We start from the raw sequence: 20910 nt of genomic DNA on the forward strand, positions 1-20910 counted from the left end.
TATACTTATTGAGTGGGCAATACTCAAGATTGTCTTGATTCATGTGTTTGTGTGCATTTCCATAGCAGTGAGGATGTGTGTGTTCCAGCTGCCAGAGCAGGGAGAAAGCAGATGAGATAGAGGCAGCAGCAGCAGCAGCAGCAGCAACAGCAGAGAGGTGCAGGAAGGGTTAATCAAGTCACACAGGGGCCAAATCCCCTGTAAATCTTACACTCTAATAACCACAGAAGGAGACACCCACCAAAACACACTTAAGTCTCATGCTACATGTCTTTGAAAATGTAATAAGGAGTTAAAGGTGTCAGAATATTTTTGCATATATTGTGTTATAATTATGAAACCAGTCACCTGAAAGGATACATGATGTACATGGTAGACTGAAGATTTCTCCATGCATCTAATTTACATGAGATTTTAATTGGATCCATCACCTCAGCGGAAGTACATGGATACCCACACTCCCTCATCTAAAGGCAAATGGGAGTGAGTGTGAATTTACCGCTCTACGTGTAAATAAAGGTCTGTAGTTGATGTTAGATACCAGTTATTCAACTTGGAGTTGGAGCTCAACTGAGCCACTTATTTGTGAGCAGGACAAGTATTAATGCCTGATTTCAGCTCACAGATATATCAGGGCTCCAAGGTGAATATAACATTGGTGATAGACTTTGTACTGTTTTCTATAGTTGTTAAAGTTAGTGAGTTAAAGGTGACATTTTTTAGCCTAGAGTTGAAGCTTGTTCTGACATCACAAGCAAACATGGAAGTGACTGAGCCCAGATGGTGGATGTATAAAGAGAACTGTTTATGGTGGAGGAGGTGCCCCGATTAATTTTTTGGGAGTTGCTCAGTAGCACATGAAGCCAAAAACCTTAAAATGCCAAGTATAACATAACTTAAGCTAACAGCACTGACAACGGATCACAAAAATGTCCAACGACTGCTCGACTTGAAGCAATCGACTGGGGGTCTCTGACCAAAGATTTGCAGCCCTAATCATGTGGCTGCTGTAGACTTTCCAAATGTTATCGGACCAAGTGGATCAAATTCTGAGTCATTTCACAGGGACTGTGTCATTTCACAGTCATTTCACAGGGGCTGTGAAATGACTGATGCTCAAAAAATTGTGTCTGCTGATTTACAGATATGTCTTTCACCATGTTTCGCTTAGTATGTTTCCCGGTGAAAACTCTTAAATAGCCAAATTTGAGGGATCCATATCAAAAATGTTAATTTTATGTGTTTAAGTTAAAACAGGCAAAGTTGTGTGGCGGGGCTTTAATACACAGTACATGAAAGCTTTTCCATTTGTGGTTTTTCACACTTACAAAGAATTTTCCTTTTCCTCGGGCAAATCTACAAAGGAAGTGATCCATTTAATGTTCAAAGAGGCAACAAATGTTTGAAGCCGTATCTTCACATGGCTCCGACATTATTGATGTTCTTTGTCAAACTACCCGAAATTGAAGCTGTAAACATAGATTTCTTGCCTGACCTCTGACCCCCATAATGCCAAGCCAATCATCCTACCTCGACACGCGATTCATCAAGAGGGATGTATTGTCCGTGGTTTGGTCACCCCTCTGGTGACAATGTTTCATGGTTGCAGTGGTTGAGTCCTTATAATGTGGTCAATAGCATTGATAACAGCTTAGTGGCTAAATGGACTGAAAATGTTTGAAATAGTGAATTCACTGATCTCAAATGAAAGAAGATGAGGATGAGGAAAAGAGATTATCTCACTTTGATTACCTCTCTGGGGAGATGATGAGGTTATTAAAAAACACATAAAGTTAAAAAAAAAAAGGCTATGGCTCCAGAAATTCTGTGTGTGTGTGTGTGTGTGTGTGTGTGTGTGTGTGTGTGTGTGTGTGTGTGTGTGTGTGTGTAAAAGTATGTTTGCTAGGTGAAGATATTAAACATTAAAAGTCTCTTATGAAATATGAATCTCTCCATCAATAGATTATTGATGGCGGATGGCTGTCTGTCTCACTTGGGTGAAATCCTGAAGTGAGATACTGGTGCGGTTTCTGTTCAGTCCCATTCGGTCACACATTCAGCAGCACATTTCGTGGCTGTCAGTGGCACACACAGCACATATGCACACACAACATACAAACTCACACTGATGACAATGCTCAACAGATGTGGCAACTGTTAATGAACCAGGGGAGATCCAAGCAGACAGCTCTTGTTATACATCTGTCTCTCTCTTCTGACTGGAGCCAGACATTTGTTAGCTGTCTCTCTTACATCACTGTTGGCAAAAAAAATCTTTTCGTGAAAACTGGCATTGTCTGCTGACTTGTCACCATGTTTTTGGATGCAGGAGATCTATTTGAAGGCAGTTATTTGCTCCAATGCATACAGTGTGAAAAAGGCCTAAAAGGTAAACTGCAAAGGAGAACCATGGTGTGTGCATCTTGATTCATCAGTGGAGCCTAGTTTACCAGTTTTTCCACAGGTCAAAAGCAGTAATTGAAATGTTTGACAGCTGCGCTAGAGACTCCCCAGCTCTGATTGTTTTCCTTCAACTGCAGTAGATTCTGACAAATGCCATAAGAAGCACTGAAAGGAGGCAGTGGAACATGATTTTTTTTCTTCACAATTATCTGTTTCATACACTACTTTGTGGATGTGGTGACAGTTTTACCAAATATGACAAAAGTTACCAACTCCGGCTTTAAGGATCTGAATGCTTCTTCCACCACTTGTAAACTGAATACGTTTGGGGTTTAAAAAAAAAAACAAAAACATATAACAATCTGATGACATTACCTTGTGTTGCAGGATATTGTGTGCATTTTTTTTTTTACCAAGGAAATAATCATCCAATTAATTGAAAGTTGATACAACTCAAACACATGCATTCACAGACATACTCGTGCAGGCTGAGTGAGCCATCATCCTTTGCACCACTGACTCATGAGCCAGTCCATTCTAAGCGATGGCACTCTGAAACAGATTAAATTAGGACGAGCGTGATATGAATCACTTTCTCTTTACTTTCATCCCTTACTGGAAAAGACTCAGTGTGTGTGTGTGTGTGTGTGTGTGTGTGCGTGTGTGCGTGTGTGCGTGTGCATGCGTGCATGCATTTTACACCCCCAAACACTCACTGCCAGTTGCTTTTTTGATGTGTGAGAGTTTATAGAACAGATTATTATACAATGCATTTTGAAGTGTGTTTAGTGGCTGAAAATCTCTTTGTCCAGATTAGCATGAGGTCATCGTTGCCTTTTAAACAGCATGTTTTTTGAGAGAGTGACTCACACAACAAGTGGATGTTAGTCATCACATAATTGCTGCAACTCATTTGGAAAACTAGATGCCCTTTGGTACAAGTGTATGCACATACTTAAGGTAGTAATCACCCAGTGGCTGAATTTCCTTTTGCACAAAGCTAAGGCTGATTTAGCTTTTCTTTAAATTGACGTTGTAGGTCAGCAAGGCCCAAAATCGAGCTGATGACAGCACCAGAGAAGTGGAGGTTGTTGCTTTGACAAGTTGAGGGATGCTGATGGAGTTCCTTCAACTGTTGGCAAAAGGCTGGTCTATCCATCACTTCAGTTTAGTTAGACATTACGGTTTCTGATGCTGAGGACACAGAGGAGGTGTGACTCAACATTTCTCTGTTTACTCACAGATATAGTGTCTGTGGTCTTTCTGTTCATTTTAGGGCTTTTAAGAACTGAATGTCTTAAAGGAGCAGTGTGTAAGATTTAGGGGGATTGAGTGGTATCGAGCAGTGAGGATTAGACTTGGGCAGTATCTAATTTTTCATACCCTCCTAAAATTCCACTGGGGTATACAGTATATGAATGTATTAGCGTGCTGTGCTGCTACTCCTCCTCCCGCACCAGACCGCCGAGATTGCTACTTTAGGTAAGATGGAGAAAAGCAATTCTCTCACATCTACTTCCCTTATTAAACAGACAAATACTAGTTAGTTGGTCCACTGTTCCAACAATCACCAACCCCTTATTCACTTTGATGTAATCTGATATAAAAAAAAAAAACATGCTATTATTATGACATTTAAAATCATACCATTGGGATTTTTAAATAGCCCGGTTTACTGTAATACCATAATACCGCCCAAGCCTAGTGAGGATTGTAGATTGCAACCATCTGAAACTTCTTCCAGTTTGAATTCCTTCATTGCCAGAAATTGTATTATCTGTAGAGGTCTCATCCTCTCCAAAACAAACAAACCCAGTGATTTAAACCAGGGAAAACAGCGAATAACATAGTTTCAAGTTTAAAAAAATCTGTTTTTACAACACTTGTCACAGAGGGGCTGCTAACTACGGTGGCCACCCTGAAAATGTAAGTGGCCCTATCTAGAACCAGTCTTTAGTTTGTCCATTCTGGGCTCCTGTAGAGACATGGCAGTTAAACTTAGCAATCTCTGCAGATGACGACCTGCTCCCTATTTAGATATAAATGGCTTACTCCAAGGTAATGAACACACCATAATTCTTATTTTCAGGTGATTTTACTCTAAATAAAACATACTTATTATTGTATTACATGTCTTCCTATATATCCCCCTAAATCCTATACACTGAACCTTTAAATAACCTATATGATTCATATCTAGCCTTAGTTTGAACCTTGTATGTTGAGTCTTTAAGTTTGGTTCTCGGGACAAAAGATAAAACCTGCAGACACCATCGTATGAGAGTGCAAGTCCTGAAAAGAGATTAAAAAGAAGACAGCAGGGAGAGAGGCAGCTCTGGCATATGAGAGGACGATAACGGACCCATCATAAAAATCAAGCTCTGACTCTATGATTACATCTCCCTCTGAAAGCTTCCGCTCCTCTTTGATATTTTGTATGTCACTGTGCATGTCACTGACAGTTCACCGCCTCATACACAGCTTTCTTTATGCATGTGTCTATCACTTGTTTCCAACTTCTATACATTTTTTTAATATTTATAGTTTTTTTTAGTTGATAGCTGACTGATTTCTCTATTATTCACTCTCTCTCCTGCCTGCCAGCCTGTCTGCATGCCTGCCTTCTCTGAGTGGGTGCAATTAAAGTGCCAAGCTTTATCATGCCATCGAGTGGCAGCAATGTTTTTTTTCTCCTTAAAAAAATGAATTAAGATTAAATAAAATTTACAATGTGAGCCAGAGGCAGTTGGACACACATACAAAAACATGTACTGTTTACATGTGTATGCATATGTGACCTTTGCTGGTAATTACTTTTGTGCGTCTGATTCTAGAATTAAGAGTGAGCTGACTACAAGCCCTTTTGACAAGTTCTCAAGTATTTAGCTTTTCATGACTGTTTGTCCAAGTGTGTGTGTGTGTGTGTGTGTATGTTGGGTGGGCAGTGGGGGTTCACTTCTGCCCAGGGAGATATTTGTAATTAATGAAAAGCAGCTTTGCCACCTGCTGCCCTAATGTCACTGGGGCCCAGAGAGTCAAGCTCTGAGGAGCACCATGAATATTTAATCTCGGCATAAAAGAGGTGGGAAGTGACTTGTTGGAATATTGGAGCATTGCTGGATGAAGCCGATTAAAGATGGTAAAGAAACATAAAGCAAGAAGAGATGATTGTTGTTCAACAGAAAAAAAAACTGTAACAGAAAACAGACAATCAGGAGGATAACAGGTTGGGTGAAGTAACAGGTCATCGATTTCTGCCCTTTTTTTAAAAAAAATCATAAATATGACATTAGAGACTTAGCTAAAGGATGATCCTGTTAGTAAATCTTATGAAGCAGATAATGTGTGCCATTTTAAAGTTGCTGCATCAAATTTTCTTTTTCTTTTCCAAGTTATTTTTTCACTTTTATTGTTTTAAAATCATCTTACAGACATGTTCCAATCCTAACTACACCTATGAAATGTAATTATAATAATACTGAATGATATGAAATAATATACCCTTATAAACAAGAAGATTAAAAAAAGGAGAATTCGTGTTTCCTACATTTTAATTAAACCATGTGTTCAGCTACCATAAAAGACACATTTCCCCAAAGTAGAAAAAAAATGTACCCAAAATCCGAATCTGGTTTATTGCCAAGTGGGCTTTTACATACAAGGTATTCGCTTTGGTGTGTCGGCGCAAAACTTAAACATACTAAGAGATTTTTTTTTTTTAAATAACAACATGCATCAATGTTTTCTACAAAATAGGAATCTCTGATCTGATCAGAGCTTAAGCACCACAAATAAATGGAGGTTTTGGTAACCCAAAAAATCAACAGATGGAAATTTAAGGATTATATGATTTTTTTTGTTTATTTTTATGCAAAACTCAGATTCATACAGCACAGGTGGCGTGATGTGCTTGTTAAATCTGCCATACTGGCAAAAGTTATGTTTCATCTTGTATTGCTCACAGTGTTAATTGTGTTTGTCCACAAGGCAAACCAAATGGGGACAAGCTTGTAAAAAGAAAAAAAAGCTGCTCCATAGCACAGCTTGGTCTGAAACTCAATATTGTAATCAGAACCTGCAATTAACACTCAGTTCTCTGGTTGTAATATGCCTAGTGGCATATCTGTGAAGTCTATTCAGGGATGGATTCCCCTGCTGCTTGGCCAGGGCTGATGTCACAAGTGATGCAAACAGACGTCTGGGACCAGACCTACAAGACATGATGCTGATGAGGTTAAAATGGTTTGTTTTTCTAGAATGCCCTGTTGTTTGTTTACATTCCTGTTAGGGTACACAGTAATTTTTACAGGGTTTTGCTTTAGATTTGTGCACGTGCACATTTGAGTTATTTGTTATGTTTTTTCAGAATACGTACAGATTATACAGAACTTGATTAATTGCTGTTTTTGTGTTAGGAATCAGTCAGTCAGTCTTTACAGTATGTATGTGGCATTTTTGTATGCCCTCTGAGGACAACATTTGACTAACATGAAAGGCAGAGTTACAGTGTTTAGCTTGTACAGGTCAGTGTGGTTGTGTTTTATTAAAATTTCTAATAGTCTAAAAAGAGTAGTGATTTCAGGAAATGTGTCAGCAGTAGAGAAAAACTAATGCATATGAGCAACATATGTGATGGCAGATATTCTTTGGAGAAGGCTGAGATGATACTGGACCAAAATAAATAGAAAGGCTTCTCTGAGAAAAATGAGAGGGAGGGCAGAGAAGAGCAAGGATGAGGCATTTTCATTTTGGCTGTGCTTATAGTCTGTCTGTGTGTGTGTGTGTGTGTGTGTGTGTGTGTGTGTGTGTGTGTGTGTGTGTGTGTGTGTGTGTGTGTGTGTGTGTGCGTGCAATCTATGCAAATTGTGCTGTATATTGCATGTATGTTCATACATTCATGTCTGAACACCAGGGGTGTGTGTGTATCTGTGTGTGTCTGTGTGTGTGCGCAGTCTATGCAAATTGTGCTGTATATTGTATTCATGTCTGAACACCAGGGGAGAAAAGAGATTTCATAAAATTTGAAGGACAGACAAGAAATATTTGAGTCCAAGCCAGCAACTTGCCCCAGAACCTGCTCTGTCCTGTGAATCAGCCGCAGATGATTATTCAGCAGCACACACGGACACAACAAACACACAACCGTACTGCACACTGTTGTGTTGCTTTTTGATTTGTATCATGCCAGTGTGTGAAAAGATCCTGGTGGAAGAGCTTCAGAGAGGTCAGGGCTCTCCCCCTCATGGCATTCAGCTGAATAATGGATCTGTTATGCAGCATCAATAAATGCTCTGTGAGTGTGTTCGTACTGCCTAAGGACACCTTTGGATCACAGCAAGTGTTTCTACAGGTTACAGGTAAAAGATCAAAAGCAAACCTGCGGCTTTCTCTAAGAAGCAGCTTTTATATAAAACATGGACGGATTTAAAAAGAGCAGGATAAGAGCAGTTATCTAAGTATATCACTGACCTTGCCTTTTAGATCAGACCCATAAGTGTCAAATTGAAAGACTTTGTGCTATTTTTTTGTTTTGATTGATTCAGGTCCAACTCGTGAGATCTGAGTACAAAGTATTAAAATTTTACATATGCCGTCTGAAGTTTAAAACCTTGCTATTGCAATTGAATTTGCTCGTGGCTGATCCTGGTGGCAGGACCCTGCTTTCAGCACCAACCAAGCCCCCCTGTTGCCACACAAACGTTGTGTGTGTGCAGGGGACAGGGAGGTACTGTGGATCGAGAGGCAGCACAATTGGGTAACTGGGCACGTCTTTGTCCCCCTCCTAGCCCTGCCCATTTTGAAACCTTTTTTCACATTTTAGGGTGCAGGCACTCAAGCCAAAAGGGTGGGTTTAGTTACTCTTAAATGCAGGTGTGGTAGACTGTCAAAAGTCTTGATCCTCTGCAGCTTTCAACTTCTAATCATCAGTGCTGGCCTCAACCCCAGAATAGCAGCTTGTGTATTTTTTTTCTATTTTTTGCAGCAGCCCTCTTGCTCCACTCATGCTGTGGTGTCATAGAAATGGAGGAGGAAGCCCATTTATTTTTTTATTTTGTTATTCAGTGTTTCCATTGTGAAAGGGCCCAAAGGCCCACTGCTCTTTCAATTAGTCTCTTTTTCAACTTCACCAGGTCACCCAAGTGAAAACGTCAATAACAGGAATTACACATCAAGCACAAACTGAAGTGTTATGTGGAAGCAGACTTTGCTTTTTTTTAGTCAAAGCTGAGACAAAGAGCTCAAAACCTTCCTTTTTAGCTCTGCATATCCTCCCAGAATTCCTGGAATAAGATTGAGATTAATTAATGTTCACTTGGTATGTTTACATAGACATTCTTCTATATGTTTACCAAATTTGCATCATAAAAACAGAACAATTACACATAAAAGTAACTATACAAGTAAAGACATGACACTAATAAGTATTTTATTAAATGAATCTTTCCAACAATTTGAGATACATGCAATTATTACCACTTGAATTTATTGTTAGCATAGGAGCTGAAGTCAGCAAGTCAATGAATGAATCCCACAGCGTCTACAAGTTGCATTATGTGTGTGTCTGGTGTAATGTGATTTATTGTGCTGTCTCTGTCAACAGGAGAATACCCAGTGCATTTTAATTGAATGTATTTGTGAAAGAGCTTCTTGTGGTTTGAAAATGCTGACGCTGCTGTATCCAAGATCAAGAGAAAAGGAGAGAGGGAGAAGGGAGGCCATAATTAGACAGTAATGTATTTCAAGTATTCGACTGATAAATCCATCAATTAATCAAGTAATAAGACAAGAAAACCTTTTTTTTAATTAAAAAATAGTAAATATGCAAACGAGAAAATAGGGTCTTTTAAATAAACAACTAATTGGCTTCCTTTTTAGAAAAATCATTATAAGTGCTTAAATTGCTTACAGTAATAGGCTTCATTTGCAACTTGCACCACTTGATATTTTGCTTTCTGGGGTATTTAATCGATTGCTGTGAGGGGAGTAAGTGTGTGTGTGTATGTGTGTGACTGTCATAATAATAATAATAATAATTATTATTATTATACTATGAATGAAGCTCAGGCTTTCACAAATTCACTGCAATATTTCATTTTCTGTGGTTATGTCCACAGGTTAGCTCTGTTTTGCTGTCGTGCTGCAGCCAGTTTGTAGAAGCCAAACCAGTTACCATGCTGATTTATGTTCTTAAAAGGGTAACTACTGATTTTCAACAAGATTTTCAACCAGCTCTGTGTCATATCAGTTTGCGACTTTGTGTACATATAAAGTGTTTGGTTTCCCACTGTGCTGCCTGGAGCTTTTCACTCATCTGACAGTTGGGTCCCCAGTTTTAAGTCATGTGACAGACTTTTGCTGGCAGATTAGCAGGGAACTCAAGGCTCTGGCACCACAGAGGGAGGCTAAGTGTTTTTCTTTTGCATTTATCATTACTGCCGACACTGCAACAACGCAGAGCTGGCTGCAAATTGGCATAATCAGCCATAATTTACATACATTCTTTGCCAACGCTCATTTCAACTTGCAATCATATGGATTTTTGTCAAATGCTATATTGATGTTATCTTGTGTCGGGTCCACTCCCTGGACTGATGTAGTGTATTGATGTTATGTTATTGTGGTAGATTTGTTCAGTTTTATAAAAGGTGCTCTGTACAGGGTTTTCGTTTTGTTCCAGCTTGAAATGATTCCAAACTTAGGACACTTTTTGTCATTTTGTCTGGCCTGTCTCTTCATTTAGCCCCTCGCTATTTTCTCTCACTCCCTCCATCTTGAAATGCGTGCCATCAAATCACGTCACCTGTACACAGCAAGAGTGTTGCGCAACAGTAGTGATCATCTGTGTGAAACACAATGCATGCATGCATGTATATAAATATATGAATTAAATAAAAACTGGGCTGCAAATAATTTACATAGATGATTCTTAGTTATCGAGTTTCTTGAGAAATAATTTTAACCCTAGTTTCTAAAATATCACAGCATGTTTAACTATCACTTTTTTATAAAAATTGTCTGTAATTAACCTTTAAATTACAGACATGATTTTGTCTGGTAAATGTATGTATTGTGGTCACATTAAAAAGATTCTAATGAGCAATAAAGATCTGAAATTTACAGAGGCAAAGATCATCTTGCATGGCTCATGTGCTAGGAAAATATGCTTCTTTTGTGCAAAAAAAATGGCCAAAAACTTTGATTTGTACAAGCTCTAACATGAGACTGTGTTTAAGAAGAAGTAAGATGGGGAGGAAAGGAATGAGAAGGGATAAAGAGGATCGGTAACGCTTTTTAATTGGTGTGAAATAGGTTTGCGCATCATGACAACATACACTGTAATACGACAGAAATTTGGATTAACAGGATTTTTGCAGCAATGTGAAGACATTATTTTGATTTACCAGATGTTTTAATTCACTGGATGAGCAGAAATGACACATTCCTATGTTTTTATTTTATCTATGAATGATTTTTCAATAAATCTTTGAGAAAATTTACTATATCATGAAATATATTGATGTAGTAATAAATAAAATGACTTAAACTTTATTGCCCTCCACTTAGTGTAAAGGGAGCAAACTTCTTTCATAACCATCATGAAACACGGCTGTTAAAATGAGCACCTTCTGCAGGCAGGGAGGGCAAAGGGCTTGAATGTGTTTGTGGGTACAGTATATGTGAGTGTGTGCATATGTCTGTGTCAGCATGACTTAGAAAACTTGACAGCTGGGAGTTGTATTGACTGCAGAGTAGAGCTCTGCCTCTCTGCGCCTCCATGCCCTCACTTCTTTAACTTATTTCTCCCATTGCTTTGATTTCTGACGTGTGTGTTGAGGCCAGGCAGCCTCATGCATCACTGAGCCCTCACAGTGAAAGAAAAGACATGAGGAACTGCAGCTATTATTTTTTATCAGTACAGTGAATTTGTCTGGTACACAACCTTTTTGTGGCCATCATGCTCCCGTTCTCTGCCTCACACCGCTGCCATTAATGTTTTATTGGCTCACACTTCACGGGCCCCTGTGAAAGCTCCTCGTGCATCTGTAATTTATGATCCTTGTGAAGTGCTGTTAGAGTCATTCTGCACTGACTGTACCTTCTCACTCATGTACCTTTTGGGAGGGAAAAAGATTAAATGGCTAACATTCAGTGTCTGGTAAGTAGAGCAGTTTCTGTTTGAAGATATGTTCTGTTTAGAGGGTGTTTGCCATTTTTCTCAGGAAATGAAATTGACCTGAAATTGGTGCGAGCTTCTCAGCCGTCTCTCTGAAAATTCTAGCAAACAGAGCTGAGTGGTGTCAGCTTGTAAGATGTTGAAGAAGTTTTGAAAGTTAAGTGGAGACAGTTTCTCTGGAAGTATGATTGACAGCCTGTAATCTACAATACCTTAAGTCTCCCGTCTTACCACAGTAGACTTAGTCATATAAGCTGCTCAGATACTTTTTTATCCTGCTCAGCCCAAACTCTCAGTGCTCATTAAATCTGTCTTATTATGTCCTATTCTGTCTGATTTTAGGTAACTCCTCTTAACAAATCCAACAAAATTATCAGTGCAATCAAGCCCAACTAAACATCCAAAATCCTCTGTGATATCATGAGCCTCTTTTTCTGGGTCACTAAATATTTATGAAGCCTCCGAGCACATTGTGGGTTGTTTTTAGTGACAACAACAACAGGGAGGAAGTCTTTTGAGACTCCGATTCCTATCAGAGCGCACTTACAAACTAGAGCTTGACTTGCCAGTGAATATTTATGAGATTGCTCCCTTGCAACTCTCAGGGAGGTGAATCAACCGAACGCGTCAACAAAGACCGTATCTATTTCTAAGTGCTCTGCTGACAGATTAGCTGCATCTTATCAGGGTTGAATATCTTCTGTTTCTCCTCGGGGATCAGGGATTTAGAAGGTCAGCAGCGACTTTCAGGAAAAGCTTTAGTGGGGGCAGTTGGGGGCTTTTGAGTGTTGCTGTGGCACCAGGTGATGTAGCCCACATTGGCATACCAGGAGGCCTATATGTGGGTCACCGGAAAACAACTTGACCTCCTATTTTCTACAGTCAACAGCTCAGAGAAAATGGGAATGCATGAATAAATATCGCCTCAAACTAAGTGTATTGTCATCACTTAGTGCATTGACAGAAAATTAAGGCATCTATTTGATAATCAATTGATCGTTTTATACTAGCCACACCAATGGATGGCAATGTTGCTCTGATGGTCAGTCCACCACTTTGTTCCGGACTGACATTTCCCAACAACTACTAATCAAAAAAATGTAAGAGACTAGTACCTCAAACAGCATTAAATGATGACGACCTTAAAAGTAAAAAAAACATGCTTAAATGCCATATGAACTGCATTTAACAGGCCAGACAGACTCACTCACCAAATCATGGCTTTATAGCTAATTAGTCCAGCTTTTTTTGCCATGTTAATCTGCAAAACAGCAGTTACTCTTCATATGGAATAGTTTTCCAAATTATTTGACAGCCAAACTGTTCCTCCTTGAAGTCAGTACAACACTGAGCTGGCTGAGGAACCTCTCCACTGACTGGTCTCGCTGTTGTTGGGACATTTGATTATTTCTTTCTGTTAAAGACGGCTTTATTGGCATGTACATCTTCAAACAGTTTTACCAGTTTCAATACACCCATTATGTAACACAAGTAATGACTTGTATGATCAGTAACTGTCATGTGATTACTAAATTAAGGAATAGTAATGTGTCCCCCCTACACTGATTGTCAATGTAACATCACAGAGCTGCTGGCATGGTTGTAGACTGTCAGTGTATTTCATGTAGAAATGCCAATCCTTCTCTAAAATCATACCACATAGTAATACATTAGGTTTGTGAAAATTGCAATAGTTTTGTTATTGTTTTTACATTTTTTGATTTTCTATACACAAAGTGATTAATCGGTTGATCAAGAAAATTATCTATAGATTAATTGATAACAGGAAAAAAAAACTATTTGCATCCCTAATTTCCTTCACAAATGGGAAGCTGTGAAAGTCCAACATTGGCCATACAGTGTAGATCAATTACATGTCATGCTCCCCCAGTTGTTGGAACAAGAGATTTGTTGGTCAATAAGGTGAAGAGCAGAGGGCACAAAACAGGTCCAGACCTCAGAGCTGATTTATCTGTCTGAGTCACTTCTTCTCACAGGCCAGGCCGGCAAATGGCTATGGAAACAATTTGGCCAGATATGCACTGTAAAGGTTTGGCAACACCCAGTGTGCATAAGGCACATTGTTTTGTGTGCTTTAGATTTAGTCAAGTTATTTTTAACTTGGACCAACTCCTGCTCCCACTGAATTGAATTTGATGGCAGGTTGTTTAACCTTTGTGCATCAAGCTCTCAAGATAGTGTCACCCTCTGCCCTGGGAAACCACGCGTCCATGTGGCTGAGCCTCAATCTGCTGTGTTGTGGAGCAGATCGAAGCCGAGATTAGAGGAACGTCTCCCTAAGATGGCGAGACGAAGGAGAGCAAAGGGGGTTAATCCTCTGGAGGAGAGAGGCGAGGCTTCATCAAAAGGGGCCAAAGTGAGGTGCAGGCATGCAATATTGATGGTGAGAGAAGAGGAGAGTGTGGCTGGGAGATGAGAGGAAGAGACAGTTCAGCCAGGTGTCTAACCACAAACTGATGCGCACACACTTGAGGATGTTTCTTGCACACACTAAAGAAGCTGTAGCTAGTGAGAAAACATGCTTTAATTTAAACCCTGTCACTTACGATTTCTTGCTTTTATTTCCAGAATAAAGTCCTGAGCATTGATGGAGTCAAGGTGAAGCTCCAGGTAAGAAGTTAAATTTATACTGATGGTAACTTGTTTCTACATGGTTTATGTAAGAGTTGTCGCCAAGAGAAAGGTGTCAAATGAATAAGAAGCAGGCCCTTTGGCATTGTATCCGCCCGTCAGATCCTGTTTCCAACTCCACCTGTCTCAAAGATAAAACCTGTTTTAGCTTTAGTAGTGGTGGCTATATAGCTAGCTGATGTATGTACCTAATCACAAAAGGTGAGTTAAAGATCTGTCTGTGGCCTTGTTTGTTAGGAAATCAATGATTTTGATTGAAAAAGTCCCTAAAAGATAATTAGGGTTTATCCATCTCCTTAAATATCTTCCATTAGGCTTTGCATTTTTTCCCCTGCTCCTCTCCTTCTTTACTATTTTGAGGACTAGCACCCACGCTGACTACAGCTCAGCATTGTTGTATGTTTGATGTTTCTCACAGAGCAAATAATTATCTGAATCATCTCTAATGATCTTAATTAGGTGTAAACGGAGGCTGGTGGAGTGAGCCTTTTCTCTGTCGTGTATTCATTTGGGGTTAATTGGCTTAAAGTCCATTTGCAGAGCACCCTGTAGCCTACAAACAGTGAGAGGGAGAGTTATTTTTCCTCCAGTAATTGACGTTTTTCATTACCAGCTTTTGGATCCTGGAGGGAACGGTTGCCATGGGGGGCAATCAGGAGGCAGATTCAGCGTCAACGCTGACATGTCTCAGAGAAACAGAGAGAGAGAAGAAAGAGGGTCCAGACAAAATGCTGCAACAAATCCACAAAAATCAAGTGAGGGGTGCAGTCAACCTGCACAGGTCTGCTCTAGGGAGAGACGAAAATGTAACTGCCATTGGAGCCAAATTGTGATGAGACTGATGCCTGATGGGAAAAAGACAGACTTAATTAGCCTTATTCCACTGTGGTTGGTCAATGGGATGAATGGCACCAACCAGAGCTAAGTAATATTCAATATCATGACCCACACTGTGCTAAAGATTAGGAATAGTCAGGAAAAATAATACAAACAATGTGTGCCGTGACCAAGTGGCAGTTCCACTTGAGGCTGGCCCCAAAAGGGAAATAAATTCTGATTGACCCGCATGTTGAACTGACAAACTTAGGAGCAAAATAAACTCAAAATAAGTTTCAAAATGGGAGTCCACAAACCAGTGGTTGAAGTCACTGCGGCTACATTTATTGTTTTTAGAGTCTATGGAATAGGATTCAATGAAGCAACATATGCAAACTTTATACGCAAAAAATAAAATTTCTATGTACATTAACACTCAATTAATCCTGACACATAAATATCATGACTGTCTACTTCTTCAAGGTCTGTACAAAAACATTTCTGCCCTACCACGAAAAACACCCCTATGTACTGCTTATATATGGTACATTCTTGGTCTCCCTGCCCTACAAAAGGCTTTGGACTGACCCACTTCTGGTTTGGCAGCTGGACCAGGAACCTCTATATGTTGATGACACCAGATGGATTAATTCAAACAATTGGTAACATGAGACTATTTCAAATAAGGACATTGGAGTTAAACTGAGAGTATTTAATGATGATATTTCTTACAACCGGTTATGAAATTGGATGTGATTATTGCTGAAATGAACTATTAGCTAACACTAGCTTACCATGCTGACTCTATTGCTAATGCTAATGCTAAAGCTAATGCTAATGGCTGGCAATGATACTTGGGGTAGTAGTGCAACAATGATGTTGGCTAAGCACAATACAAGAAACAACAATACCATTAGCTGCCAAGATGGAATAAAAGATAGAATTGTATCTTTTGGCTGTGTGTAAAATCTTTGAGCACCCTACTTTTAAGAAGGTATGGGGGAAACTATGACATGGTGGTTTACTTGATCTTGTTTTTTAGCATCTTTTTGCACATTGTTTTGATAAACTCCCCTTAACATTGGTGTTTTGGTTTACTCTCATTACTCTGGCCAGACAATTTTTCCAGTCGCAACAGAAAGCTGTTTTCAGCAACACAAAAAGCTTTGATAAATCCATGTGCATTTTTACCAAGTTAAGGGAAACATTTTAGGTGCAAAATACTTTATATATTTAATTTCAATTACCTGAATGCTGTTAGTAATAGTAACTTTATTTACCCAAGTTACATTACCTAAGCAATTTAGTTACTGTACACAAATCAAAGATTTGTTTGCTTTAATTGTTTAAGTTAATAAACTTAAACGGTTAAAAGCAATCAGTTTCCTCAAACAGTTTGAATTATGAGGTTTTACAATGTGTGCCACCTGCCCAGCACCAAATGGCAGGAAAGTATTGGACTTACATTGATCAGGTGGAAGTAAACATGACTCCTAATTAATACTACTTTTGCTCCAAGTCTGCTGATGTGTAAGCCTACATACATAACCATTTGCAGACAGACACAAGCTTAAGGATTATTAATATATTGATTAGGGATGTCAACAGATAACCATTAATTGGTTAACCATGAAGAATAGTGATTGACTGGTTATGCATATTGATCTTTAGCTTTAATATCCGACTCTTCATTTTACTGCTCGGGGTCTGATGGGAGCGAGCAAGCAGTGCTGCTCATTTGGCGATGATTACCATTAGAAGGGCCATCCCAGCCCAACAGCATTGCTGTGGAAACATTGTGCCATTAACAATGTTGAAGGGGTTTTGCAAATTAAAATGAAGCCACTTACTCTCTCAGGATACCTGTGGGGAGATCGGAGGATGGCCACCATGTTTCTGCAGCAACGCTGTCCAGTAGCTGGACCAGAGACACTCGCAAATGAGTGCCTTGGTGGTTAGCAGTGCAGAGTGGCCAATGTCAGCTAACCAGTAAAGGTTGGAGGGCCGGCAGTGAGCACTACGTTTGCATATGCTCCTGCTTCCAGCCAGCTGTCTGTCAGCAAATAAGATATTTAAATTACAAAACATTTCAATTTTAGCGGCTCTAAATGGATGGCACTTTGAAATGCAATGCTAAAGGTCACTGAGTCAATGAAGTGCCAGACTGAAAGAAAAGGCCCTAAATTTCACAATTTATCTTAGAATTTAACAGGTTAGTTACTGGCTCAAAAGCAAAGTTAACCAAACTGACATCCCCAATGTCAGTCATGTGTTCTACAGCTTGCTGCGCTGCCCCCAAGTAACCAAAAAAATCACTGAGCTCAGCTTTTAGTACATATATTTTTCAGTGCTGAATTCATAAGGCAATGATTTGTTCAGTAGTCCTGCATATCTTATTTCCATATTCCAGACTTATCCAGTATCACAGGAATAAAGTGGATGGAGGGTTTCACAATGAGCTCAAGCAGAATGGATGAGCAAACAGAGAACTTATTAAACACATAGAAACTTCTTATTCTATTTGGTAATTACCTTGCTCTCTTATTCTCTGCAGATCTGGGATACAGCTGGACAGGAGCGGTTCCGCAGTGTCACTCATGCCTACTACCGTGACGCCCATGGTGAGACACTCGCACACACACACACGTACACACTTCTGTACGGTTATGAGATTGTTATACAACAGAGGATTCGTTTCTGAGTTAAAAAGCAATCTCTGTTTACTATTACTCTTGAGATACTTGACATGCAACCTAATATGCAGATTTTGGCCTCATTGGAGTGCAGTTTGAGTGTTGTGTTTGAGTGTTGTTGTTGTTGGTGGTGTTTTGTTGTTTTTTTTTTAACCATTTGATGCATTGAGGTAGAAAAAGAAGCTCTGAAATACATTTATATACATTGGACACTGTTTCTCTGCATGTTAAGATTTGACAAAATTGAGTTTTTGGAGAATTCTTGTAGAGCAGCTGTATTGCCATGAAAATGTCATTTTTATAGCAGTTATAATTCACAGCCGTATTAGTGTCAAGGTGTAGATGAGATTGTTTTTCCTCTCACTGTGCAGCATTATCAGGAGCTGAGGTTTTACATCTTTTCTTCTGGGATAGAAGGACAACACTTTGATGATGTCTAATCAGTCATCACTGATGGGTGTGTGTGTGTGTGTGTGTGTGTGTGTGTGTGTGTGTGTGTGTGTGTGTGTATGCATGTGTCTATGCCTACTTTTTATTCATCTTGATGTTGTTATAAGCCATGCAAGCTCATTCAGAAAGCTTAGTGGCAACACTCCATCGGTTTCTCACAAAACTTTTCAAAGCAGAGCTGCTTCAATAAGATCCAAGAAAACCTAAAACTCTCAGCAATTAAAAGGAGAAAACAATTTAAGTCACACAAACAGTTTTTGTTATCAGCAGTTATGATAGCTTGATAGCTTCAATTTCAGCATTTCAGCCGTTGCCATCTTGATGAGTTGTCATGAATGTCAAAATTAGCTACAGAAAACTGTCTTTAAAACTGTCTTTTTTTGTATCAGGCAATAAAATGTATTTTTTGCCGTAAATTCAGGCATTTTTAAAATGGGAGTCTATGCGGATTGACTCTGTTTTGGAGCCTTAAGTGGCCATTTAGGTTTTTTTTTTGCACTTAGCTTCATTTTTCAGTCAGAGGTTGCTGCTTGGTTGCATCCATGAGTCTCTTTTCCCAGATCACACACACACTACTGCTAACTAGGACCGGCACGAACAAATATTTTCATTGTCAATTAATCTGTTGGTTTTTTTCTTGACCAGTTGATTTGTTATTTGGTCTATAAAATGTAAAAAAAATATAAAAAACATATTCAGTTAACTGTCATAGGGGAGTAGAAATAGAAGCTAGAATCACATTATTATTCCTAAAAATATACAGTATGGCCTTATAATAATATTATTCTTATAATTAATTGAAAGGCCTGATAATGGTCACCTGAGAGGTCGTCAAACATTCAAATTTCTTCATGTGATAGAAAACTTATCGTAATCAGAGAATTTTTACTTATTTTCTCTTTAAAGTTACATTATCCTATTAATCCATTATCAGATAAGTTGGTGATTAACTTAATACTACTGCTAAATTACAAACACTACAACACTATTTCAGAAAAGAACAGCTTGACGTGAACATGAAGGACAGACTAAAGGATTTTACCTTTACTTACACAGAGCAGCTTTCCAAGCTGGACCGACATTTTCTCCAAGGGGGGAAAATGGAGGCTCTGCTCCTTTTTGGTACTTGATATTCACAAAATGTTGCAGTATGTGTTTGTCATTTGTCCCCTCATATGTATGGAGAATGCTTCGCCTGGTTTGGTCTTTTACTCTCTGGGCAGTAGGTTGTCCCTGTGTGATCAAAGGGAAGTTTTACCTTCTGGATCGGTGTTTTTGTATAATCAATTCACGCAACTTAAGCAGGGGCAGGTTGTGTGTGTGTGTGTGTGTGTGTGTGTGTGTGTGTGTGTGTGTGTGTGTGTGTGAGTGACAGACTATGGTTGCATGAGTACAAATGATTTGTGTTTCATCCTCAATATGCACGTCATGCATCAGTGATTGGCCTTCATATTATAGCAGAATTTATGAGACCCCGGAGGACTTTTAGCAGGTCCAGCTCAGGAACTTGCCTTCATCTGAAAACCACACACATACACAAATCACACATCTTTGAGGTGTAGCCTTAGACATCTCAGCGTCAGGATTTTCAATTACTTTTCCATTAGTGCCGTGCAGCATATCACAGGTTAGGTTTGCACTGTCTACACCACAGAACACAGTGTTAACATCCAGAATCTCCTCACATCATCAGAGATGTGACCTTTTTTGAAATGCTGGTCACCTTCTCACCTGTCTGTTCTAAGAGCTCGAGTGAAAAAATAATTGGAAATAGCCCCTGGTATTTCTTGGATAGCATCTGACATCAAACTTTATTGGTGGCCCTTGTAGAATTTCTGAGAGCTTGACAGGCTGAACGCCTTCTGTGCCGATGGCGATATCACAACAAAAAACTTTCCACTCATCACTTGAACACTCATGAAGATACCGAGCCTATAAATGTTGCTGACTGTGATTCCCTGCAACTTTGTCTAACCTGAACAAACTCCTGTTTCAGCAACAGACTGTCAGTGAGTTTTTGAAGTCTCTGAAGTGTTGTACAAAAGGCTCTGCTACTTTGGTTTCCCGAGCTTTCGGTATTTTGTTCAAACACAAGCACGTAGCTTTTGATCTGCCTGCTTACCTTCACACCGTGTGTGTGTAAACTCGAGACTGTCAGTCTCTGTGAGCTTGCCATGAACTCTGAAAACAAACTCAGTTTCTTTCTGCAAAGTGTGCTTTTGTCCTTCCTTCTATCTGCGCAGTGAACCGATCGTGTAACACAAACAGTTTTAGGGGTAGCCCTAGTGATTTTTGCCTGTTTTAAGCTGAACTGTATGCCTGTGTACATCAGAGTATCTCTGGGAAAAACCAGCCGACATTGGGAAAGTTACTCCTTGAATTGTATATGAATCATTAAGTGCTGTGTGGCAGGGGGTTAAAGTAGTTGTGCTCATTTATCTGTAGATTGTGAAATTGTACACTCAAGATGTGTGCAGAAAGATTTAACGGGGCAGTAAGTAATTTTATGTTCAATAGCACTTTATTACTGTTTTTGTTTTATTTTTAGCTAACACCAACAGCACGACATTGGTACTCTGAATCAGAAATACTTTATTCATCCCCGGGGGTTTAATTGAGAATCATACAGTCACACTGATGCTAAGCATAGAGAATAATATAATTGTAAATAAGAAGTATTAAAATAAGAATTCAGTAAAAATATAAAATGAATTAAATATA

At 39.2% G+C, this 20910-nt stretch overlaps 1 protein-coding gene across 1 annotated transcript in view; it reads left to right on the plus strand.

The window, feature by feature from the left end:
• The window catches only part of LOC121957120 (ras-related protein Rab-26-like), a 68088-nt gene that overhangs the window by 12520 nt on the left and 34658 nt on the right, over positions 1 to 20910 (plus strand). Inside the window, exons 3-4 of the mRNA XM_042505638.2 lie at positions 14168 to 14209; positions 17601 to 17667. Of these exons, the coding sequence (XP_042361572.1) occupies positions 14168 to 14209; positions 17601 to 17667 (109 nt within the window). The remainder of the gene's footprint in view (positions 1 to 14167; positions 14210 to 17600; positions 17668 to 20910) is intronic.

Source organism: Plectropomus leopardus, chromosome 18, assembly GCF_026936395.1.
Source record: "Plectropomus leopardus strain MGB_pleo_1.0 chromosome 18, ASM2693639v1, whole genome shotgun sequence".
In the NCBI taxonomy this organism is placed as follows: Eukaryota; Metazoa; Chordata; class Actinopteri; order Perciformes; family Serranidae; genus Plectropomus; species Plectropomus leopardus.